The 26,655-nt window shown below is 46.8% G+C and overlaps 1 protein-coding gene across 1 annotated transcript in view; it reads right to left on the bottom strand.

The window, feature by feature from the left end:
• cUnh12orf56 (chromosome Un C12orf56 homolog) overlaps nt 1-26,655 on the bottom strand; it is a gene marked incomplete at both ends in the record, with an annotated part of 94,754 nt that overhangs the window by 23,615 nt on the left and 44,484 nt on the right. Inside the window, 3 exons of the mRNA XM_084330994.1 lie at nt 5,600-5,688; nt 8,403-8,510; nt 10,310-10,529. Coding sequence (XP_084187120.1) covers nt 5,600-5,688; nt 8,403-8,510; nt 10,310-10,529 — 417 coding nt within the window. The remainder of the gene's footprint in view (nt 1-5,599; nt 5,689-8,402; nt 8,511-10,309; nt 10,530-26,655) is intronic.

Raw genomic sequence — 26,655 nt, 5'->3', positions numbered from 1 at the left:
TTTTAAGTACCTCAGAGTCTACATATCCGAGGACTTGACATGGACCACACACATTGACAGTGTTATCAAGAAGGCACAACAACGCCTCTACTTCCTTAGGCGCCTAAGGAAGTTCCAAGTGAGTCAGAAGATCCTCAAGAACTTCTACTCATGCACAATAGAGAGCATCCTGACTGGCAATATCACCTCCTGGTTTGGGAATAGCACTGCACAAGACCGTAGCAGACTACAGAGAGTGGCCCGTTCAGCCGAACGCACAATTGGAGGTGGGCTTCCCACTCTCCAAGACATTTACAACAAGCGGTGCATGGGTAAGGCTAAGAGAATAATCAAAGACTCCAGCCACCCAAACAACTGCCTCTTTGAACTGCTGCAGTCAGGCAAGCGATACCGGAGTCTCATGGCAAGCACAGAGAGACTCAGAAGGAGCTTCTATCCCCAGGCCATCAGGATGCTCAATGAACAATAACAAACCATCAAATACACCCACAGCACAAACATCCACTCACTTTAAATAAACAACATACTGTAGCAGCACCCACTTTACCCACTTTAGACACTAGCACACTTTATATTTATTGGTAAGGAGATTTGCACATCAATCTCATACCTCATTGCACATCATTGCACCTCACCACCACAAGGTGGCACCACCTTGCTAAGCTATACCTCACCATTTCTACACTGTACTGTATCTGCATTGTATATACTGTACATATACTGTATAATATGTATATTGAAAATGTTTGTTTTGTTTACACTTGTTTATGTACTTGACTTTCTATTTTATACTTATATTATACTTATTTTATACTATCTTTTTATTTCATCTAGCACACTCTCAGAAGCAAAACAGAAAGAAGCATTTCATGCAAAAGTATTCTGTATTTCTGTAAGACAACTAATAAAGAAACTTGAAACTTGAACTTGAAGTAAAGAAAAATCCATGTGCATCTTGCAATACTTGTATAGCTTACAATATCACAGTTCCAGACTAAGCCTGATAATACAGTTGTTTATTTGAATACAAATCCCTTTCTGTCTGCAAAAACCTTCATTGCAGACCTGTGTTCTTCATTGGGCTGTTAAAGCTAATAGTTCCTAATGTGTTAATAACATGTTAATAACGCGTTAACAATGGGTGTAACACCACAAATATCTTGACGCATAATGCACATTCAAAATAAAATAAAATAATTTATTTTATGTGTCTGTCCCTCTCTCTGTAGCCTGTCTGTCCCTCTGTCTGTAGCCTGTGTCTGTATCTCTCTGTAGCCTGTGTCTGTCTCTCTCTGTAGCCTGTCTGTCCCTCTCTCTGTAGCCTGTCTGTCCCTCTCTCTGTAGCCTGTCTCTCCCTCTCTCTGTAGCCTGTCTGTCTCTCTCTCTGTAGCCTGTGTCTGTCTCTCTGTAGCCTGTCTGTCCCTCTCTCTGTAGCCTGTCTGTCTCTCTCTCTGTAGCCTGTCTGTCCCTCTCTCTGTAGCCTGTCTGTCCCTCTCTCTGTAGCCTGTGTCTGTCTCTCTCTCTGTAGCCTGTCTGTCCCTCTATCTGTAGCCTGTCTGTCCCTCTCTCTGTAGCCTGTCTGTCCCTCTCTCTGTAGCCTGTCTGTCTCTCTCTCTGTAGCATGTGTCTGTCTCTCTCTCTGTAGCCTGTCTGTCTCTCTATATGTAGCCTGTGTCTGTCTCTCTCTCTGTAGCCTGTCTGTCCCTCTCTCTGTAGCCTGTGTCTGTCCTTCTCTCTGTAGCCTGTGTCTCTCTCTCTGTAGCCTGTCTGTCCCTCTCTCTGTAGCCTGTCTGTCCCTCTCTCTGTAGCCTGTCTGTCCTTCTCTCTGTAGCCTGTCTGTCCCTCTCTCTGTAGCCTGTCTGTCCCTCTCTCTGTATCATGTCTGTCCTTCTCTCTGTATCCTGTCTGTCCCTCTCTCTGTAGCCTGTCTGTCCTTCTCTCTGTAGCCTGTCTGTCCTTCTCTCTGTAGCCTGTCTGTCCTTCTCTCTGTAGCCTGTCTGTCTCTCTCTCTGTAGCCTGTCTGTCCCTCTTTCTGTAGCCTGTCTGTCTCTCTCTGTAGCCTGTGTCTCTCTCTCTGTAGCCTGTCTGTCCTTCTCTCTGTAGCCTGTCTGTCCTTCTCTCTGTAGCCTGTCTGTCTCTCTCTCTGTAGCCTGTCTGTCCCTCTCTTTGTAGCATGTCTCTCTCTCTCTCTCTCTCTCTCTCTCTCTCTCTCTCTCTCTCTCTCTCTCTCTCTCTCTCTCTGTAGTCTGTCTGTCTCTCTCTCTGTAGCCTGTCTGTCTCTCTCTCTGTAGCCTGTCTGTCCCTCTTTCTGTAGCCTGTCTGTCTCTCTCTCTGTAGCCTGTCTGTCCCTCTCTCTGTAGCCTGTCTGTCCTTCTCTCTGTAGCCTGTCTGTCCCCCTCTCTGTAGCCTGTCTGTCCCTCTATCTGTAGCCTGTCTGTCCCTCTCTCTGTAGCCTGTCTGTCCCTCTCTCTGTAGCCTGTCTGTCTCTCTCTCTGTAGCCTGTCTGTCTCTCACTGTAGCCGGTCTGTCCCTCTCTCTGTAGCCTGTCTGTCTCTCTATATGTAGCCTGTGTCTGTCTCTCACTGTAGCCTGTCTGTCCCTCTCTCTGTAGCCTGTCTGTCCCTCTCTCTGTAGCCTGTCTGTCTCTCTCTGTAGCCTGTCTGTCCCTCTCTCTGTAGCCTGTGTCTGTCTCTCTCTGTAGCCTGTCTGTCCCTCTCTCTGTAGCCTGTCTGTCCCTCTGTCTGTAGCCTGTCTGTCTCTCTCTCTCTGTAGCCTGTCTGTCTCTCTCTGTCCCTCTTTCTGTAGCCTGTCTGTCTCTCTCTCTGTAGCCTGTCTGTCCCTCTCTTTGTAGCATGTCTCTCTCTCTCTCTCTCTCTCTCTCTCTGTAGTCTGTCTGTCTCTCTCTCTCTGTAGTCTGTCTGTCTCTCTCTCTGTAGCCTGTCTCTCTCTCTCTCTCTCTCTGTAGTCTGTCTGTCTCTCTCTCTGTAGCCTGTCTGTCCCTCTCTCTGTAGCCTGTCTGTCCCTCTTTCTGTAGCCTGTCTGTCCCTCTCTCTGTAGCCTGTCTGTCCCTCTTTCTGTAGCCTGTCTGTCCTTCTCTCTGTAGCCTGTCTGTCCCTCTCTCTGTAGTCTGTCTGTCTCTCTCTCTGTAGCCTGTCTCTCTCTCTCTCTCTGTAGTCTGTCTGTCTCTCTCTCTGTAGCCTGTCTGTCCCTCTTTCTGTAGCCTGTCTGTCTCTCTCTCTGTAGCCTGTCTGTCCCTCTCTCTGTAGCCTGTCTGTCCCTCTCTCTGTAGCCTGTCTGTCTCTCACTGTAGCCTGTCTGTCTCTCTCTCTCTGTAGCCTGTCTGTCCCTCTCTCTGTAGCCTGTCTGTCCCTCTGTCTGTAGCCTGTCTGTCTCTCTCTCTGTAGCCTGTGTCTGTCTCTCACTGTAGCCTGTCTGTCCCTCTCTCTGTAGCCTGTCTGTCTCTCTCTGTAGCCTGTCTGTCCCTCTCTCTGTAGCATGTGTCTGTCTCTCACTGTAGCCTGTCTGTCCCTCTCTCTGTAGCCTGTGTCTGTCTCTCACTGTAGCCTGTCTGTCCCTCTCTCTGTAGCCTGTCTGTCTCTCTCTGTAGCCTGTCTGTCCCTCTCTCTGTAGCCTGTCTGTCCCTCTGTCTGTAGCCTGTCTGTCTCTCTCTCTGTAGCCTGTCTGTCTCTCTCTGTAGCCTGTCTGTCTCTCTCTCTGTAGCCTGTCTGTCTCTCTCTGTAGTCTGTCTGTCTCTCTCTCTGTAGCCTGTCTGTCTCTCTCTCTGTAGCCTGTCTGTCTCTCTCTGTAGTCTGTCTGTCTCTCTCTCTGTAGCCTGTCTGTCTCTCTCTCTGTAGCATGTCTGTCTCTCTCTCTGTAGCCTGTCTGTCTCTCTCTCTGTAGCCTGTCTCTCTCTCTCTGTAGCCTGTCTGTCCCTCTCTCTGTAGCCTGTCTGTCCCTCTGTCTGTAGCCTGTCTTTCCCTCTGTCTGTAGCCTGTCTGTCTCTCTCTCTGTAGCCTGTCTGTCTCTCTGTAGCCTGTCTGTCCCTCTCTCTGTAGCCTGTCTGTCCTTCTCTCTGTAGCCTGTCTGTCCCTCTCTCTGTAGCCTGTCTGTCCCTCTCTCTGTAGCCTGTCTGTCTCTCTCTCCGTAGCCTGTCTGTCCCTCTCTCTGTAGCCTGTCTGTCTCTCTCCGTAGCCTGTCTGTCCCTCTCTCTGTAGCCTGTCTGTCCTTCTCTCTGTAGCCTGTCTGTCCCTCTCTCTGTAGTCTGTGTCTGTCTCTCTCTCTCTGTAGCCTGTCTGTCCCTCTCTCTGTAGCCTGTCTGTCCTTCTCTCTGTAGCCTGTCTGTCTCTCTCTCTGTAGCCTGTCTGTCCTTCTCTCTGTAGCCTGTCTGTCTCTCTCTCTGTAGCCTGTCTGTCCCTCTCTCTGTAGCCTGTCTGTCTCTCTCTCTGTAGCCTGTCTGTCCCTCTCTCTGTAGTCTGTGTCTGTCTCTCTCTCTGTAGCCTGTCTGTCCCTCTCTCTGTAGCCTGTCTGTCCTTCTCTCTGTAGCCTGTCTGTCCTTCTCTCTGTAGCCTGTCTGTCCCTCTGTCTGTAGCCTGTCTGTCCTTCTCTCTGTAGCCTGTCTGTCTCTCTATATGTAGCCTGTCTGTCCCTCTCTCTGTAGCCTGTCTGTCCTTCTCTCTGTAGCCTGTCTGTCCCTCTCTCTGTAGCCTGTCTGTCCTTCTCTCTGTAGCCTGTGTCTGTCTCTCTCTGTAGCCTGTCTGTCTCTCTCTGTAGCCTGTCTGTCCTTCTCTCTGTAGCCTGTGTCTGTCTCTCTCTGTAGCCTGTCTGTCCTTCTCTCTGTAGCCTGTCTGTCTCTCTCTCTGTAGCCTGTCTGTCCCTCTCTCTGTAGCCTGTCTGTCCTTCTCTCTGTAGCCTGTGTCTGTCTCTCTCTGTAGCTTGTCTGTCCCTCTCTCTGTAGCCTGTCTGTCTCTCTCTGTAGCCTGTCTGTCCCTCTCTCTGTAGCCTGTCTGTCTCTCTCTCTGTAGCCTGTGTCTGTCTCTCTCTCTGTAGCCTGTCTGTCTCTCTCTCTGTAGCCTGTCTGTCCCTCTCTCTGTAGCCTGTCTGTCCCTCTGTCTGTAGCCTGTATATGTCCTTCTCTCTGTAGCCTGTCTGTCCCTCTGTCTGTCCCTCTCTCTGTAGCCTGTCTGTCTCTCTCTCTGTAGCCTGTCTGTCTCTCTCTGTAGCCTGTCTGTCCCTCTCTGTAGCCTGTCTGTCCTTCTCTCTGTAGCCTGTCTGTCTCTCTCTCTGTATCTGTCTGTCCTTCTCTCTGTAGCCTGTGTCTGTCTCTCTCTGTAGCCTGTCTGTCCCTCTCTCTGTAGCCTGTCTGTCTCTCTCTCTGTAGCCTGTGTCTGTCTCTCTCTCTGTAGCCTGTCTGTCTCTCTCTCTGTAGCCTGTGTCTGTCTCTCATGCTTGTTTACATTGTCAGACAACAGGGCAGCTCACTTCTTCTGAACAATATGTCCAGATAATGACAATAACCCTCTCTCGACGCTCTCGTGGTTGAACTAACATGCATGTCAATTTATGTCAATCATCATAAACACACAGATGAACACTACAGTACCTGATGGCAGGAGGTGGTTTCTGAGGGGAGGAGCCAGACAATACGCTACACCTCCTTCTGTAGAGAGGGTCCAACAACAGAGTAGACCTCTGGACACACGCGTGCACACACACACAAAAACATGTTAAATGCACACACATTAAAGCTTGAATCTGTAATGCCATCAAACAGCGACTATTGCACTTTGTTTATTTGTATTTTTTGTTCTGGTCTGATGTGTATTTGTTTGTTTGTTTATTTGTTTATGTGTATGATTCTTAACACATTCGGGGCCATTGGGATTAGACGGGGCCCACTCTATACGGCCAGCATATCAAAACAAACTTTCATTGTGCGTAAGGCTGTTTGTAGAGCTAAATCTATACTTTATATTATTGCTATCTGTCCATTCTCATTGTCAATTGACACTATAAACCGTCCCTTCAATATGCCTTAAATAAAGAATTTTTTCATCAATACGTTCCCATTTTATAGCGTTGTGAATATGAACATTATAGCAGAATGTTCTGGGGTATTTCCTGGAACGCGAGATATAGGGTGCTAAGCTAATAACGTTAAATCGAATGGCGTTTCGGCTATAGACAAGCTAGAGCTAAAACTCTTAATGCATATTGTCGGTATCATGGTCCACCATGAATGCATGAAAGGGGGGGGGGGGGGGGTGGGGGACGTCGTTTCTGATTATTGATTACCAATAACGGCATTAGCCTCAGTAGCCTTATTCGCTGACCGGGTGGATGGCTATGAGAGCAAGGCCTGATCGGGCTGTAATTGACCTCAAATCGCTCTTACCTGTGGCCGGTTGGACTGCAAAAAGGATTTATGTTATCGTTCGCCATCTGGTAGATCCATATGTCCATTGGCTGATGATATATTCCTTTACTGCATACTGAATTCAGCGTCCCAAAAACTATTCCAGGCCATCGGCTACACGCATAGCTTTAGGCTAACAGAAAAGTCCATTCATACTAAAAAAAGAAAAAAAACACAGGTCTGTAACAACACTGCATTATCGAGACAGCGCCCCTACGAGGATCTGGCTGGTAATGCACTTTTCCGAATTCCAAGAGTAGGGTAAATCTGCAGTGCCACTCGATGACATTGAGTAGGATATTACAATGGAATAAAAGCCGAAACAACCTTACCACGTATATATATACGTGGTTGGCCGTCAAGCGTTGGATCCGAAACACGTATATATACGTGGTTGGCCCCGAATGTGTTAACTGTTTTTTTTTTATTTTGTTATTAATATATATATATATATATATATATTAGAGGTGGGCATAGATTAATTTTTTTAATCTAGATTAATCTATCTGCAATCCTGGATTTAATCTAGATTAATCTAGATTAAAATGGCTAAAAAAAAAAAAAAAAAAACTGACGAAGGCATTCAAAATATGTGTGTTCTACCCAAATAATGACCAGAAGTAAGTCCTTACTTATGTTTCTCAGGCCAGGTGGCCCATTACACCATGAGCCCATCTCCCGTTTCCAAAATGCATTACAGACTGTTTGAAAAAGCTGTTTTGCTATGATAATTGGTAATGAAATATCAAAATAATGTTCAATAAGATGTACTTGTGTTTAATAAGTTGTTTTATTCAGAAGTTAACATAAATAAATAATATTACCAGTACAGTACAGTATCTAGCACACTCTCAGGAGCAAAACAGAAAGAATCATTTCAAACTTGAACTATGTGACATGGCTTGAATCAACTGCTCCAGTGGAGTTGCTCAGTGGCCAATGGTGTCAACTGTGGTTGTACTGGGCAGCTCCCAGGTGTGAATGGAACTGTGTGAATGTGAAGCAGGGCGTTCCTGAAAAAGAGCATCTGTGCTCAGCGAACCTACCCTGGGTAAATAAAGGTAAAAAAAAAAAAAATGTAAAAAAAAAAAAAAAAAAAAAATTTTTTTTTAGATTAATGCGTTAATTATATTATCGCGCGATACTAGTATAGCGTTAACGCAGCACGTTAACGCCGTTAATATATATATCTGTAGCCTTTGTATATATTTGTACTCCTGTTGGGGCCTCTTGGACCAGATCAACATTGTAAATAAGAAACCTGTTCTTAGTGTTTTATCTGGCTAAATAAAGAAAAAAAGAAGAACAAATTTGTGGGTTGTGTGAGTAACATAGTGAATTAGTGACATTGCTGGTGTAGGTACGGTACAGATCATCGGCTGTACGTGGCTTCAGTGATAGCGTTAAAGTGTAGCTGTGTCAAGCTATAAATAAGACTTAAATAAGACTTAATGTGGAGGTGTTATCTTTAAAACAATAGTGCCAGCCAAGCCAATTAACTCATAACATTAGCACGCTAGCAGAAAAGCCTAACGGTCAAAATCTAGGAGTTTATTGCACCTGTGAACCCTTTAACTCAAACTCAAGTAATGAAGACAAAGAGTGTTTATTTCTCATATAACGGTAATTCCAATCATTCCACCGCTTCGCGTAACCTAGTTCAGTCACTTGATGACAGATTTGACGCTATCAACCACGAAGCCACGTATAGCCAATGATCTTTGGCACAGCAAGTAAAGGAAGTGCGTCATTATCACTCATCTAGGACCAAGAACCTGATCTGCAGCCGACTATATCATGTACATACACCAGTCTAATAGAGAAAGAGAGAAAGAAAGAGAGAAAGAAGAGAGAAGAAAGAAAGAAAGAAAGAAAGAAAGAAAGAAAGAAAGAAAGAAAGAAAGAAAGAAAGAAAGAAAGAAAGAAAGAAAGAAAGAAAGAAAGAAAGCGTGTCATCAAAGTGTCATCAAAATACCAAGAATCCTCTCACAATGATATAGCTGTTCCAGGAGCTCTGTAGATGCAGGTAGATACGAGACGTCGGCGACACAGCATAGAGGTGCAGCTCTGCCTCTCTCTCTCCCTCCTCTCTGTCCTTCTCTCCTTCACTCCTCCTCTCTCTCCCCGTCAGCAGGCGTGTCAGGGCCGACCCTCTCCTCCCGCTCACCTGGGCGATTACAGGACAATAGTAATCAATTTATACAAATAAAATCAAAGCCTCTTCAGTTCATAACCACCTGCTGTGTGGGTTCTGAGGAAGGTTCCCGGTTCGATTCCGGCTCCTCGTGGCAGCGTGTTGAAGTGTCCTTGAGCAAGACACTTAACCCCTCTAACTGCAGGTTGGCGCCTTGCATGGTCGCCTCCGCCGTTGGTGTGTGAATGGGTGAATGTGAGGCAAAAAGTTGCAACGCGCTTTGGATAAAAGCATTACATGAATGCAGTCCATTTACAGTACCATTTACCTACATAATGTTGATCATCATCCTCATCAACCCTTCAATCAGAATACTCTTCTAGTGAATGGCAAAGGCTATTTCCTCAACTGTTTTCAACTGCACCCAGAGGAAAAACGTGTTCACTACAGTTCTGTTCTCCTCCGGGTGATAATAGTGTTTGTTGTTCACTAGAGGTCTGCTCTCCTCCGGGTGATAATAGTGTCTGTAGTTCACTAGATGTCTGCTCTCCTCTGGGTGATAATAGTGTCATCAGTTCACTAGAGGTCTGCTCTCCTCCGGGTGATAATAGTGTCTGTAGTTCACTAGAGGTCTGCTCTCCTCTGGGTGATAATAGTGTCATCAGTTCACTAGAGGTCTGCTCTCCTCTGGGTGATAATAGTGTCTGTAGTTCACTAGAGGTCTGCTCTCCTCTGGGTGATAATAGTGTCTGTAGTTCACTAGATGTCTGCTCTCCTCTGGGTGATAATAGTGTCTGTAGTTCACTAGAGGTCTGCTCTCCTCTGGGTGATAATAGTGTCTGTAGTTCACTAGAGGTCTGCTCTCCTCCGGGTGATAATAGTGTCTGTAGTTCACTAGAGGTCTGCTCTGCTCTGGGTGATAATAGTGTCTGTAGTTCACTAGAGGTCTGCTCTCCTCTGGGTGATAATAGTGTCTGTAGTTCACTAGATGTCTGCTCTCCTCTGAGTGATAATAGTGTCTGTAGTTCACTAGAGGTCTGCTCTCCTCTGAGTGATAATAGTGTCTGTAGTTCACTAGAGGTCTGCTCTCCTCTGGGTGATAATAGTGTCTGTAGTTCACTAGAGGTCTGCTCTCCTCTGGGTGATAATAGTGTCTGTAGTTCACTAGAGGTCTGCTCTCCTCTGAGTGATAATAGTGTCTGTAGTTCACTAGAGGTCTGCTCTCCTCTAGTGATAATAGTGTCTGTAGTTCACTAGAGGTCTGCTCTCCTCTGGTGATAATAGTGTCTGTAGTTCACTAGAGGTCTGCTCTCCTCTAGTGATAATAGTGTCTGTAGTTCACTAGAGGTCTGCTCTCCTCTGAGTGATAATAGTGTCTGTAGTTCACTAGAGGTCTGCTCTCCTCTGGGTGATAATAGTGTCTGCAGTTCACTAGAGGTCTGCTCTCCTCCGGGTGATAATAGTGTCTGCAGTTTCTCCGGAGGGCCGATGTGGCCAGAGCTCTCGAGACATAGAACACATCGGCCAATTTTTTACTAAGTGTACTTTACTTAGTATAAGTATCTATAGTTATGACTGTAGTATGAAAAAGAAACATGGATCTTGTAAACAAGTCACAGTGAAGCAGTGGAAGAGTAACATCATGCAACCAAATCTACCACTGCACAGACATTAGGCCTTTTTTATTTAGAAAGTGGTTACCGGTGGTTACAGGGAAACATGTTGAAAGAGAGACAACTACACAGAAAAAAGTGTTAGGGTACCTGTCCATCCTCTGGGGAACTGGAGCTCCGGCCGCTAGGCGACCGCGGGGAGGCGGGAGAGGGGAGAGGAGAGATAGAGGAGTGGAAGGAGTGGGCTGGGGAAGGGGGTTGGGCGGGACGTCGGGGGAGGTTGAATCGTAGGAGGCCCAGGGTCTCAGGGTCGGGACAGGACGCTGAACGTAGGGTCCTCAACATATGAACCTCCTCTCCTTCTGTGTCCCTGGGGAGAGGGAGGGAGGGAGGGAGGGAGGGAGGGAGGGAGGGAGAGAGAGATAGAGACATGTCAGACATGATGAAATCTTTACAGTTCTACAGTTAAAATAACATTCTATAAAGGATGAAGATAAAGATGTGACACACTAGACACAAAGAGTTAGCAGAGCACAGCACAGAGACGTGCCCCCAAAGGACTTCCAATAAGAGACTGGGAGGTCCATTAACCTGCCAGATGGTCCATTACACACCATCTAGGAAGTCGTCCTTTGAAACTGTTTGGAATACGACAGGCACTTTAAAACAAGTGTGAATATGCACACACACACACACGCACACACACACGCACACACAGACACACTATGTCACCTTATCGCTATATGGACACAAACCATAAGCTGGAAATCAGAGCATCAAGACATGAATTTGTGATGTCATCAAGTGATAATTCTTTGAAGTTGGGCCATTAATAATAATAATACACTTTATTTGTATAGCACTTTTCATACAGAAATTGCAGTTCAAAGTGCTTCACAGCAGTAAAAAATACAGGCATAAGCGAGCATACAAAAGATAAAAGAGGTAGCAAGGTAAGGTAAATCACAGTTTTTCACATTAGGATCCAACATCCCAATAGGCCTCTCTGTTTACGGTTTCATTCAGTAATAAAAATAATAAAAATTGAATAGACAGAGTAAAAAAGTGTGGTTTGATTCAGTTTTAAAATAGGCAATACTAAAAATAATAAAATAGAATAGAGAAAAACGAAAAATGTGATAAAATAGTTCAATATAAATATACAATAACATTTACAACAGAGCAGTGCATCGCTCTTAACTAAATTACAGTGCATAAGAGGTAGTGAGATAAAATGTGCATAGAACTGACACATGAATTTGATAGGAAGTGTATAAAAGTAGGCAGAGTAAGAATAGTGCAGGTAAAGTACAATTTGTGTCAGGATATCCCTGATGTTTAATTTAAATGCCTGAGCAAAGAGGTAGATTTTAAGCTGTCTTTTGAAGATATCTAGCGAGTTGGCTTCCCTGATGTTTTTGGGTAGTTTGTTACATAGAGGAGTAACGCGTGGGAGGCTCACGCTGCCCCCGTTGCTTCCTAATTCTGCTGTACAGGCGCACCAACCGACCTGTAGGAGTCGCTGTCCACAACGTCCGATCCCCACCCACCGGCTTTCCCACCCCCTAATACTGCCAATTGTATTAGTATGAACGACCAGCCAAGCCGGAAGCAACGCCGAGAGGTGGGCTCGAACCCAGCATCTCCTGCGTTAGTGGCGAGCGCCTTGCCCACTGCGCCACTTAGCCGCCCGAGCTGAAGCCTTTCTGTGGTTTTCTTAGGGAGACCTGTGAAAAGTACATTACAGAAGTCTAACCGGATAGATATGAATGGATGAATTAGCTTCTCATCATCGTTTTGATTAATAAATGGTTGTACTTTTGCTATGTTTCTGAGATGAAATAATGATGTTTTGGTCACTTTGTTAATATGAGAATTGAAGTTCAGTTAACCCCTACATAACCCCTACACTTGTGACCTAGTCAGATTTGATACAAGGGGTTAGTCCTCCCAGGTTCTTTATTAAAGTTTCTTTTTAACGTTCCATTGTGAATTAGTCACCAACTGTGTGGGTTCAAATAATCTTTGTAAGAGCCATTACATCCGAATGAGTTTGACTTAAAGCTGCAATAATAATGTTTGGCACCTCGCATGGCTGTCGGTGTGTGAATGTGTGAGTGAGTGGGTGAATGTGAGGCATAAGTTGTAAAGCGCTTTGGATAAAAGCTGTTATATGAATGCAGTCCATTTAAATGTATAGGGCTTACCGCTCTGAATCAGCACATATGAGTCAGCACATATGAGTCATAGTCGTTTCTCCTTGAACTTCTTGTCACACGTCAAACTCAATGTATAATGAGTTACCTAGCATTTGCATTAATTCAGCGACCCTGTCTGTATGACTCATCCGCCTCCTCTGGGTGAATGTGAGGCATGAGTTGTAAAGCGCTTTGGATCAAATTGACGTCTAGGACCACAGATGGATCTTCTTGCTAAATCCGGTGCACCCACCCTCTTGTTAACCACAAATGATTAATGAATGTGCACACTGTCCTTTTCATAAACCCAACTAAACTAAAATAATTAAATATAAAGGCAGTCCATTTTCCATTTACTTCTTTGTACAGATCTTCTTTATTTCCACTCCCTTAGAGAACAAGGACATCATACAGCAGCTCAGGAGGTGGAGTGGTCGTCTGATAATCAGAAGGTTCCTGGTTCCATTCCGGCTCCTCCCCCCGGCAGCTCCTCCCTGAGCAAGGCACTTAACCCCCTGACCGGTCCCGATGAGCAAGGCACTTAACCCCCTGACCGGTCCCGATGAGCAAGTCGGCACCTTGCATGGTTGCCTCAGCCATTACTGTGTGAGTGAATGGGTGAATGTGAGGCATAAGTTGTAGAGCGCTTTGGATAAAAGCTGTTATATAAATGCAGTCCATTTAACGTATAACCAATCGGTTACTTCCCTCTCTCCGTGCAATGGAGAAACAATTTACAATTTAGTCATTTAGTTGACACTAAATACAAAGTGACTTACAGATTGTGGACAACATGTCACCAGGAGGCGTGTAGCCTTTTTACAACGCATCCGCGTATCCGGGTTCCCGTTTGGCCAGGTCATGTGACATGTGCGCCCAATAGCGTGTTTGCCCATTTCCGCGTCGAACAGCCTGCAAACTACCTGGCGTTCTATCGCCATGCTCTAAGACAAACTCTAACCTTAACCAACTTCGAAAGAGTGCCTAAGCTTAACCGGCAAAAGAACTTGCCGTCACGCTCTAAGACAAACTCTAACCTTAACCAACTTCGAAGAGTGCCTAAGCTTAACCAGTGTAGAAACTTGCCGTCCCACGATTGGCGCTCATGTCACATGACCTGGCCAATCAGAGCACAAAACGGGAACCCGGAAACGCGGATGCGTTGTAAAAAGGCTTCAAATCACCAGGAGGGGTACATTTCTGGCAGCTAAGGGTCAGTGGCATTGCTCATCAAATAGTATCGAGCTTGAGTGTTACACTCTGAGTGCATAGTAGTATAGACCTATTAGCAAAATATTAAAAAAAATTGTTGTGGAGCGAGGACTGAGGGCTCAGGGGTAGAGTGGGTCGTCCAATGATCGAAGGGTTGGTGGTTCGAATCCCGCTCAAGCCCATGTTCATCCTACTGCCGTTGTGTCCTTGGGCAAGACACTTAACCTACTTGCCTCGTATGAATGTGTATGCATGTGAATTAATGTTGGTGGTGGTTGGAGGGGCCGTAGGCGATGATTATTCGCCACGCTTCCGTGAGTCTGCCTCAGGGCAGCTCTGGCTGCAATTGTAGCTTACAACCACCGGGATGACTGTGTATGAACGAATAATGGACTCTGTACGCGTTCTGGGGTCACTGGGGTGTCATGAAGAGCGCTATATAAATCCAATCCATTATTATTATTATTATTATTATTATCCTGCTTCGTTTTGATGACCCCTCAGGAGTTAAGATAGGAGTGGGTCTGAGGTGGCCAGAAGATGCAGAGCGCAGGGGTCTTGAGGGTGTGTAGTCAATGTATAGAGACCATTGACCGGAGGTAGGAGGGAGCCGTTCCCCTCGCTGCACCACGGTATGCCAGGTCGAGGACCTTGAAGCAGATTTGTGTAGCAATGGGAAGCCAGTGCAGCTGAAGTGGTATGGTGATGGTAGCCGGTAAACCAGCTAGCAGTGCATAGACCACTGCACTTACGCCGCGTTACATTGAGCTCATGGAGGAGAGAGCGGGGGGGAGAAAATGAATGAATGTGGAGGAGAGCCTTGACATTAAGTGGTTGTAGCTACGGCTGTGGGGGTGCTGGAGACATGATCCAATAGACTTTATATGCCCGAGTCTCCTGAAAACGGCGCGACCAATCGCAAGTCGATCGGCACTTTCTCGGCCGAGCTATAGTCGCTTTTTCGCACCTACTCTTGAACTATGCATGCGCAGATTAACGAACCTAGACTCTGTGGGCAATCTGTGCATGGTAATTCGGGAGTAGGTGCAGAAAAGTGACTATAGCTCGGCCGAGAAAGTGCCGATCGACTTGGAATTGGTCTCTCCGTGTTCAGGAGAATCAGACGACGTATACAAGTCTATTGGATCATGTCTCCCGCACCCCCCACAGCCGTAGCAACAACATCCAGGCGAGACATGACTGTTGGGTGGCTTCTTTTGTTAGGAAGGGGCGGATCCTTCTGACGTTGCTCAGAAAGAATCTGCAGGTTCTGGTTGTTGAGACGATGTGAGCAGAGAAATTGGGGGACGGAGCTACAGCTACATTCTCCACTGTGATCGATAGGTCGGTCAGCAGGGAGGATTCGACCGGCAGGTGAAGTAGCTCCATTTAGCTTAGGTTCAGTTTTTGAGGTGATTGGTCGCCATCCAGGTGGAAGTGTCGGACATGCAGGCTTGGATATCTGAGGGAGGGAAGAGGGGGAAGAGTTGAGTGTCCTCGGCATAGCAGTGATGTGAGAAAAGGCATGAGACGTGATAATGTTACCCAGAGATTTGGTGTAGAGAGAGAAAAGGTGGGGTCCAAGGCCCGAGCCCTGCTGGGGGACACCCGTCTGTCGGGGGGGGGCGGGGGGCGACAGAGTGCCTTTCCATGATACTTGGTAGGAGCGGTTGTTGAGGTAGGATGATAGCCATGCCAGCGTAGAGCCTACAACTCCTATTCCTGCGAGAGATGCAGGGAGGATCTGATGGTTTAATATGTCAAAGGCTGCTGACCTTTGGTCCAGGAGGATCAGGACAGAGGAGAGGCCTTTTGCTCTTTAAGTGTCTCTTGATGACATCATCATCACTACAGTCTTATCCTTCAGGAGTTCAGTACAATCAAACCTGACGTTTCCCTTTGAGATTACCCCGTGGCCAAATCTAGTTCCAACCACTGAACCACTAAAACGTTGTACATTTTTTGACTCTAGAAGACCAACACGAGGAACTGCTTGTATAGCGAAGAACTGGGCTCTTTAATGATGTGACATAATGACACAGGTTGTTGTTAGCTTGGTTCTGTCACGTCCCTAAAGGATATTACCCCCCCTCTGTGACCTGTTACATGAGTGTGTGTGTGTGTGTGTGAGAGTGTGTGTGCATGTGTGTGTGTGTGTGTGCAACGCTAATGACCCCTCAGGGGTGAGCTACACTTGAGCAGCAAGACACAAAAGCACAAGACAGCATTTCCGCACTCACACAGTGTCTTTATAGGTGCTTTATAGTAGGGTTTTTGTAACCTAGCAACCATCCAATGACGCCAATCCCACTTCCTCTCATTTCTATGTACTCAGGAAGTGACACACACACACACACACACAGACACACACAGACACACGCACGCACGCACGCACGCACACACACACACACACACGCACACACGCACACACACACACACTGGTCGGACAACACAGAGGCCCTCTACAGGAAGGGACAGAGCAGGCTGTTCTTCCTGAGGAGACTCAGGTCCTTCAACGTGTGCAATAGATTGCTGCAGTCATTTTACCAGTCTGTAGTGGCCAGCATCCTCTTCTATGCTGTGGCATGCTGGGGGGGCTACATCAACTCGAGGGACACCAACAAACTGAACAAGCTGGTGAGGACGGCTAGCTCCGTGGTGGGAGTCGAGCTGGTCAGACTAGAGGTGATGGCAGAGAGGGGGATGAGAAGGAAGCTGGCTGCTATCCTGGAGAATCCCTCCCACCCCCTCTACGATGAGCTAGTCAAGATGAGAAGCACGTTCAGCCAGACTCATACCCCCCCGACACTCAACTAACCGCCTCGGACAGTCCTTCATACCAGCTACAATCAGGCTCCACAACAGTGGGCAGGGACTGCTGCCAGACATCCAACTAGAACTAATAGGAACCCAAGGACGACAATAACACTACCTTATGCATACTGCACCTCATGTGAATACTGTGATACTGTGAATTCTGTATATTTCAGTTAGTTAGACAGTAAATTACAACACTACCTTATGCATACTGCACCTAGTTACTTTCTATTGTTATGTGTGTGAGTACTGTATTGGGGGCAGGAGATATTCATTAGTATTTCCGGTTTCTTTATAAAGACACATTACAGGACAGATCTGGAAACAATAGCAAGTTAAAAGGTGAGACTAATCAAGCAAGAAGTAAAATATAGCCAAATAATGTTGTGATACTAAACAAATACCTTGCATGCATAATTCAGGTGACAGTAGCCTAGACAGTGGTGCATAATTCATTACTGATAGTGGACTGGAAAACGTATAGTATTTAATAACATTTGTACAACAAGTCAAGGTGGAGATCACATGATTTCATAGTCTAATCTAATAAAGGTTTTTCATTAAGTTGTAGTGACATGAGGAAATCGGGCTTTGTATGGGGGATATGTGTTGCCAGACTAGATCTTATCCCCCTTCATACACTACGCTTAATTATTCCTGCAGGGAAATAATGAGGACAAAACAACCAAAATGAAAGAAATATCGCTGCAAGTTTGAAGTCCGTTTCTCACAGCATAATGTCGCTTGGTATGGGATTCAAAATGATGTCCAATAAGAGGTTGACCTGCGTGATCACATGGCTTTGTTTTGTTTGTCAACTAGCAGTGTGAACCATAACCGAACCAATTAAAATTGCAACAAAAGTGACAATTTCACTTTTGATTTGGACCATTTCAAACAAACTTAGGCGTGAACGCGTCCCGGTCTATAGTTGAGTATTTTTTCCATTTTTCAAGTTTATTCTTGTATTTATGTTTCTCTATACTCTAGTTGTTTATCTTGTTCTCTTGTCCTGCTCGTTCCTTGTCTTGTGCCGTTGTTGTAGTTCTTTTTCGTTTTCTGTAGTCCTTTGTAATGCGTTTCCTCGTTTTCTGTTTGTTCTTAGTTTCTGGTCCTTGCTGTTTTTCAGTTTTCTGCGCCCCCCATGTGAGATATGACACCCTCTGTCCTCTGTCTTCTATCCTCTGTCCTCTGTCTTCTATCATCTGTCCTCTTCCCAGGATGAAGAAGAGGTCTTTATTTGTCATGCAGATTTTAATACACACATAACTGGCAACAGGGCAACCTGGTCCCCAAGCGGGAATCGAACCCAGGACCTTCTAGCTGTGAGGCGACAGTGTTTACCACTACACCACCGTGCTGCCTGAGAGTAAGATGATCACAACACACCAGAGAGACATAATGTTTACCTTCAATAACTACAGAGATGTTTATCAAAACGGGTCGTTGTCCTAACTATGGTGGACCCCCACACATGGCAAGAGAGTGTGTTTTAAAGAGCCTGGCTCTCAGGGAGACAAGTGACCTCTTTAAGGTCCTGTGCTTTCCTTTAGTGCTGGTTAATAAGTCATGTGTCACCTGACCTGGCACAGGGAGACACATGACCCCTTGAAACTCGCTCTGGTGATTGGCTTATGCTTAAGGTCCCCCGAGTTTGCACCAAATTAGGAAAAATCGGCTTTTAGCTTCTGTATCCCCGAGACATGGAATGTGTTGCAAAGCACCTTAACCCTTTCACTGCCACACTATAGAAGGCTAACCCTAACCCTTTCACTGTAGTGTGGTAGTGAAAGGGTTAACCCTTTGTCATGTGGCAGTGAAAGGGTTAACATTCTGTATTGGCGCAGTGAAAGGGTTAACAATTTGGCGTATGTTATGTTCTCTCTCAACGTCATTATAAACGAGAGCTTGCTCTCAATGATCTTTCCAGATTAAATACATCTGAATGAGTAGGACAGGCTGTTTAAATGTGCTGCTAATCTGAATTAGTAGGGAGAGGCTTCTTAAATGCCATTTGGTCGCCAGATGATAAAAAAAATTAAAATAAAAAAAATCCAAATTTATTTTTTTGTGCAGTCAGGCCACTGAACTTAGAAGCAGGCCAGGCCAGTGTTTCTAGTTGCAGCAGCGCAATAGTTAGATAACCTAGGTAGGAACAACCAGGAGATCACTGCAACTCACACAAGTTGGAGAACTATCTCTCTCTCTCTCTTGCTCTCACACACACACAAGGGAGCCGCATGTGATTGGTGGAGGCGGGACCCTTACAGAAAACTGTTGTTGCTAATCATTGACACATGCTAGCCTGTAATAATCCCCCCCAGAAAAATCTACTTTGCATTTGATATATTGCAAATATATGCCATCACACACACTGACATTTAAAGGGTTAGAATTATAAAATGAATATGTGGTGTTATGATCAGGGCTGAAGTTGAATAAAATATTGTATTATTTTCAATCTGACATTACAAAAAAACAGAAAATCCATAAAAATCAGTGTTGTTGCTAATCATACATATGCTAGCCTGTTTTTTAACAATAATTTGTGATGCCATCACAAACACTGGCATTTAAAGGGTACAATGGGTACAGAATGCAGGAAATTAAGTCTTTGTAACAAGAAATGTCCTGGTGGGGGACCCCCAGACCCCCTGCTTAAAAAGTGGCCTGACTGGGGCTATATTTTGCACTATATTTCCTGGCCTGAATGATTGCCCCAGTCTGGCCCTGGTTAAAAGCCTCCAATGCTTATTAGTGTGTGTGCGTTTGAACGTGTGCATGTTTCAAGTACCATACATTTCCATTTATTTAAAAATACAAATAAATTCAAATATATATATATTTTTTACCTCCTATAATAGTGGGGGTCGCGGCTCTCTGACACCGTTATTTGGGGGTCGCGGCCTGAAAAGTTTGGGAAACCCTGAGGACTGCTTCGGATAAAGGCATCAGCTTAATGACCAAGTGTAAATGTCATATTATGCTTAAGTGCATCAGGCATCTGTTGCCACCAGGTGGCCTACATTACTCCCTGTGACCCTGCCGGGTGAAGGCTCAGAGTTTCACTTTCACAAAGATAGGTAGTGCAAAAAAATAATAATAATAATAATTATTATAATAATTTTGTATATTTTTTTAATGACTAATCGACGCAACAATATCTCGTCGACGATTTTTCATAATCGACATCGTCGATTATGTCGACTAATCGTTGCAGCCCTACTGTCCAATATCACGTTTGAGTTCATTCAGCTCTGTATACTGTATATGCGTGATATACAATTAACATATGGCTCTCGGCCAATCGGGTTGCTTGATTGATTGATTGATTGATTGATTGAAAACTTTATTAATTGTTTTGCAGAATTGCAGAATGGGTACAATACAGTACAGCTCAATACAAACAACTGCTAAGAGGATGAAGACCAGAAAAATACTTTCGTCTTGTTTACATGAGGGTCCTCCATTTTCAATTAATCAAGAAATTGATCAGGACCAACTAATGTATGACAGCGTATATAAACGTATATAATCTGTGTCAAGTCTCTAATTTTTAAGTCAAGCCCCGCCCCCTCTCGACATTCTCTGTCCGAGGGAGTCAGGGAGACAGAAACTGGTAGACAAAACCTCTGTCTATAAAACCTGTGGATAGAGCTAGTAGAGACTAGTAAAACTAGCTGCTGGTGTCACTTTTTACAAGGATATGAGGTGCAGAAGAGAGAGGACCACTGAGAGGGGTGGAGAAAGAGAGGGCAATAGAGAAAGAGAGCATGGTAGACACAAACAAGAGACGGCAGAGAGAGAGAGAGAGAGAGAGAGAGAGAGAGAGAGAGAGAGAGAGAGAGAGAGAGAGAGAGAGAGAGAGAGAGAGAGAGGTAGCAATAGCAGGAGAGAGAGAGATAGTAGGATCGAGAGATTGAGAGAGGGAGAGATAGCAATCAAGTTCAAGTTTCAAGTTTCTTTTATTGCCACACGGCCAGGCCGGTGGAATTTGAGCACGGTGCAGGTGGTAGCTGCGACAATACACCACATGGATGATGGAACACAACATAACATCAACAACAACATAACATAACATAACAACATAACATGCATAACATAACATAACAGCAGGGGGTGAAATTAGGATGAGTTGGAGTTGAGTAATTGTATGGCCTTGGGGAAGAAACTGTTGTTGAACCTAACCGTGCGACTACCTAGTGACCTAAACCTTCTACCAGAGGGGAGGAGTTGGAAGAGGTGATGAGCTGGGTGCAGGGGGTCACTGATGATTTTGTGTGCGCGTGTGATGGTGTGATGTTTGTGTATGGAGTCCAGGGTGGGGAGTGTGCAGTTGATGATTTTGGATGCCCTAATGATGATCCTGTCTAGTCTGTGTAGTGTGTGTTTGGGTGTGTTGCCGTACCAAACAGTGATGGAGAGTGAAATGATGTTTTGTATGATAGCTGTGTAAAATTGAATCATTAACGTCTTCCTGACCTTGTACTTCCTGAGTTGTCTTAAATGAAATAATCTTTGGTTGGCTGTTTTAAGTAAATGAGTGGTGTGATGATCCCAGTTGAGTTTGTTGCTGATGTGTGTTCCTAAGTATTTAAATGTGTCTGTGGCTGAAATGAGTTGGTTATTGATGAGCATGGGTGTTTTGGTGGGTGTGATTTTGCGAAAGTCAATAATGAGTTCCACGGTTTTGCTTTCATTGAGTAACAGGTTATGTTCTTTGCACCATGTGAGTGTTCGCTCCACCTCCAGCCGGTAGTCATCCTCCTTGTTGTTGGAGATCAACCCTAGGATGGTGGTGTCGTCCGCGTATTTAAGGGTTTTGACTGAGGGGGATGCTGAACGGAGGTTCTGTATCGTTAGTGGCTTAGCTTGGCATCGCTACTGCACTATCTCGCGTACGTGCACGCGTACTGAATAAACCACAAATGTACCTCTAATACCAGTATTAGTCTGACCACACCCCTCATCAGCTTACCTTCATAAGCAGGTGTGTGGTCACCTGCTCTCCTCCTTCTCGCTTTCACCACAAGGAAGAGGTGCCTCGGTAGATCCCCACACTTGACACCATGATGGAAGAAATTGGATTAGGAACAGCTTGGGAAACAAGGATACGTTGACATCATATCTTTATTTTCTCTCTCACTATTTTCGAGAAAATACGGCGATATTGTCTTCGTACTGGAGTGTCTAGAAGATGATGATCATTCTACAAACCCTCCACCGGTTTTCGTATTGGGAGCACGCCGCTGCATGCTTCTCAACTGCAGTTCCTTGCTGTGTTTGTTGGGGTGAAACCTGTCAGGCCACAGCTGAACTGTCGGACATGCCGCTGTTGTGAGGAGCGGTGCGTTCCAGGTTGGGTGAGTAGTGTTTGCTGGCGGGCTCCACTTGTCTGTTAGTGCTATGGGGGCTACTTGACAAAGTTTATGGAAACCGGCCCCAGGCTAGGGTCCTTTGTTTAGCCGTCTAGGCGACAGAAGGCCTTGGTCTGGCGACCATTATAGTTTTAACTAGTGGGCCGCGACCATTGACACTGGTGATCCCTGTGTGTTCTGGACGAGTGGATTCTCTCTGTCACCGTGTTAAGACCCCATCTTTCATATCCAAATGAGAGTATTCCTTCACGAGGGGATATGTGCATGTAATGTGCGATAGCGGCAGATTCATGTTCAAAGTCAGCTATACAGGCCAGTTGGTACTGTGCTGATTCCGCCGGACGTGGTAATGTCACCGTTGTGAAGCGGTGTTGACGTCTTGTTTTCTCTTTTCTCTTAAAAAGTGAGGAGGGTTCAGAACGGCGGCCTGTCTGGGTGAGTGTTATGTCATTGTTTACATGTTCATAGCTTACGGTTAGCCGGTCGGTGGCCTGGCGCGGGGTAGCTTGGCTTCTCGCGCGCCACCGGGAGCTCGCTCCTGATCGCGTGCGTCGTAGATCGGCGTCTCGCGAGCGGAAGCAATAGCACCCGAACGGTTGGAGCAGCCGTTAGCTTGATGCTATTCTGTTGAACGTGCTTTGATTTTAACATGTTTTACACTCTTGACCACGACGTCATCCTTGACAGGGGATGTTCGTCGACCCTGCCTGAGCCTAGACGGGGATTGCGTCAACAAAGAGGACTGTAGCGACTGGTGGAGCGGCGACGCTGCCCGGATCGAACAACACAGGACGGCTGTGTTCTACGGTATCTTGTGACTGCACTTCGCTGATCTGCGTTCCGGGTAGGTACGGGGTTGGCCAGACCTCATAACACGTCTTCTGGTTTTACCTTGCTAAATGTATTGTGAATAACGGTGTTTTTTCCCAAAACGTGTGTTGTTGCAATGCATCTGGGATACGTTGCGGGTTGTGTGTGAGCTGTTTTTGTCACTGGCAGTTAGCTTCTCCGTGCAGATCGTGATGTATTGATCTGGTTGTTGTGTGAGAAACATCATGGTGTTTATGTGTACCGTGTACTCACTACTAAGGCAACTAACCTATGAAGCTATGCTTGGTGACGAGTGAGTAAAAGAATGTTCTTTCTCAGACTGTAATGACAATGAACAGTGAGTTCACACATTAACAGGTTTTCCTGTTTTAACTGGCCGTATTGAGGGTAAAATAGGAGGATTGTGTTTCCCCCCCCGGTTCCCTGGGGACTTTATCACCTCCTATCAGACATGTTGTGCATTAATTGTGTCTTTTGTGTGGTAGGGATACGATGTAACTCTCAGCTTGATTGCTGAGGTTGTGCTAAATCTGCTGGAGAAACTTATTTCCTAAAGGGAAATTGGTTTGGTTGCTGTCATGTGTGCTTAGCAAGGCCTGTGGTCGATACTAATCAAGAATGATGTATTCTCTCATTGTGAAAAAAACGGCGTTCCTCTGTTGAGTGTTTTTGCCATTTTTTGTAGGTGATGATGGGTTGTGTGTGTCATGTGACCTACAACTGGGTTGTACTGGCCACAGAAGCACATGTGTATGTTGGACCGGGGTTCTTAGAGCCCTCTCTATTCTGTGTTTTTCCTTAGTAAAAATCAGATAGCAGGTTAGCTCGTGCGCTGTGTGGAGCTGTGAAACGCTTCATAGAGCTGACTATGACTGTGTCATATTCTCTTTTTGTCGTTACGTCGTATCATGGGTGTGGGGTCGTAAAGGGGTGAACTGGTAACCTTTCCTCTCCCCATTGTCTGTCGGTCAGGGGTACACCCCCTGTCCTTCAAGGTTCCCGTCACGTGGCGGTTCGGCACGTTACGGGGGGGGGGGGGGGGGGGGGGGGGGGAGGGAGTTCCTGGTCCCACGGCCTGGTATATTGGGCGTGTGCACCGCAGGAATTCCCCCGCCATAGAGTACGTCACCGTGCACGTCTCTGTTGGTAGGACTTCCGTGTGCTGTTCAGGTCCATGTGATGGATCTGTTTTCAGGGGGGGTGGTCAGGGCTCCTCCTCACCAAGCGCCTACTCAGGCCTTCTGTGAGTTCGGACTCCTTCTTCCATGTGAGGAAGCCTCCATCAGAGTACAGAGCCTTCCTCCTCAGATTGTCAAAGTGAGTGGACCCTCTAGAAGGGTCCTTTTCTATTGTATGTATATTCGATTCAATTCGTTTATTGAGTGTGTATGGGTTCGGTGCCTCTTCCCCGGAGGCCCTAAAACCAGTTTTTTACATGGCTCAAGGTGCAATATATTCTTTTCAATCTGTACAGCTCGCGTGGGAAGTCTCTCTGGGGATCCCCGTCTCTTTCCTATGGGAGGGTGGTGGGATGTAAAAATGTGAACATTTTTTACCCCGGCTGTGTAGACTGGGATACATACTGTTGATGCTTCCTTCTTTCTATTCCAGAAGTGTTGGAGTTAGGGAGTGTCACGCCCCTCTTGTCGTTCCCCATGGCGCCTTGGGGATTCAATGACAGGTCTAAATAGCCTGTTCATTGATGGGGGTGTGTCCCGACGCACGTATAGTGCTAGCTCGCTGTAAACAGGCGATTGACTGGCACGCCTTAGTTGCTTGTGGTTGAAACAGCGTTTTTATAAAGCAACTGAGATGGGGGTTTTTCCTCTTCCGGCGACCACATCCCATGACCTGGGTGGGTTGTCGACGGATTCTCGTTCATGTCTGGGGGATGATGACGGGATGGATCTGAACATATGTAGTGGGGTCTCACGCCCTTGGGGTGGGCCACCAGGCGCGGTTCGTCCGAACGTCTGGGTGGCGCCTTCTTTTCATGTTAAGATCAACACGCATATCTGCCCTTCTCCTGGAGTAGGCATGTCGGCGTGGTTAGGGCACGGGACTGGTTCTGGTCACGCTGGTCCAGATCAGTTGAACCCGTTGTCCGCCGGGGATGCAGATCTGCTGTTCTGGTACCCTGAGGGACTTGGGCTTTTTTCAGGGGGAAAAATGCCAGGTCGGTCTGGGTGTCACAGGGTTAAGCGCTATGGAGACCCTGGTTGGGTATGTTTTTACTCAGCACTGTCGTCATGGCTTACAGCCATGCCATTCTGTACGCGCTCGATCTCGTCGGATCTCGGCCGCTACACAGGTTGGTCCTGGTTAGTACTTGGTTGGGAGACCGCCGGGGAATACCAGGTACGGTGTGCTTAGGGGCTGGTTCTCCATTATTTTTCGCTCCTCTCTCACGCATGGCGAAGAGGGGCCTGTGGGGGTGGTTTTTTGACCTCCTCTGGTGACCCTGTGCTTCCCGTACCGCCAGGCCCGGTCCGAAGTGATGTTTGCGACCCGTAGGCCTGGGTTAACCCTTTTTGGAAACTGAAACACTTGTACTGCGGTATAGCCGGTGTATACCCGCAGGTGTGTTTTGGAGTTTTTTCTTGAGGGGTTATAGGAACAACCACCGCATTGGGTAACACCGAGGTGGTTGATTCCCTGGTGTGTTGGAGCAGTCTCAACTCCCGGGTTCACCGTTTGAGGGTGCCCCTGCACGTTCATGACGTCTGCCAATCGTGTCAGCCTTCTCTGCCTCGACCCCTCTGGGTGGGGGTTGTTAAATGGAGGCTTGGTCATGCAACACCGCCAGCTTACGCTCCTTCCGCCGGGGCGGCTGTGTTCAGCTGTCCCCTCTGGCGCCTGTCTCGTCCGCAGTCTCCAGGCTAGGGTTAACAGCCTGTTGCCTGGTTTTTCCCCGGTGCGCTGCCTGCTTCCGTTGGTTAACCTTTTTGTGTGCTTACGGCCATGCTGACTGCCTATTCTGCAGGGTCAGTGTGCCAGGCGGTGTGCTATTGGGGGGACGGGGCCCGCTCGGCTTACGGCCATACCGACCTGAACACGCCCGATCTCGTCCGATCTCGGAAGCTGGGCAGGTTCTGGCCTGGTTGGTTCCGCCTGGGAATACCAGGTGCAGTAACTGAGGGGCCTTTGTCCGAATACGCTGGCGATGTGGGGGGCGGGGCACTACGTGCCCACCTGGTGGGGTCTTGATGCTGGCATCATGGACTTCTCCGGGCCCCCATTCTAGGGAGTCCAGTCCTTTTGGTGGGTCTGGGTCTTCCTTCGTGCTCCGCTGCTACGGCCTTGCCACGGGGTTGGGTTTGCCCTTGACCCCGTGATTCTGGGGGCAGTAACGAGGTTGTTCCTCCGTTCGTTCCCGGGTGGCATGCGGGTTGTGCGTGTGTGTAGTCGTGGGGTCGAGCCACGGTCTGCTCACCCTGTGCGTTGAGTTGCTTGAGTGCCTCTTCGCACGGTCGGGTCCGTCGCCCTCCCGTGACGTCCCTAATAGGGGGGCTACCCTCCATTAGGGGGGGTCGGGGGGGCTCGGCCCTCCCTGTTCTGATGGTTTTGGGGGGCTGTCAGCGGGGTGTATTTGTCAGCCAAGTGGCTCCGCTTGGCCTCCCTTGTGCAGTAGCGATGCCAAGCTAAGCCACTAACGATACAGAACGTTAGGTTATGACTATAACCAAGTTCTGTTAGTTAGGGGCGATGCTTGGCATCGGACGGCCGCTGCAGCCCTTGTCCTCACCTTGTGGTGAAAGCTTGGGAAGGAGGAGAGCAGGTGACCACACACCTGCTTATGAAGGTAAGCTGATGAGGGGTGTGGTCAGACTAATACTGGTATTAGAGGTACATTTGTGGTTTATTCAGTACGCGTGCACGTACGCGAGATAGTGCAGTAGCGATGCCAAGCATCGCCCCTAACTAACAGAACTTGGTTATAGTCATAACCTAACGTTGTTAGTGTAGAGGGAAAAAAGCCACGGGGAGAGAACACACCCCTGTGGTACCCCAATGTTGGTGGTCAGAGGGAGAGAGGTGAGGTTGTTGTAGCGGACTACCT

The sequence above is a fragment of the Notolepis coatsorum genome, assembly GCF_963971535.1.
Source record: "Notolepis coatsorum genome assembly, chromosome: 15".
Lineage (NCBI taxonomy): Eukaryota > Metazoa > Chordata > Actinopteri > Aulopiformes > Paralepididae > Notolepis > Notolepis coatsorum.
This window is presented reverse-complemented; position numbering and strand designations above follow the sequence as displayed.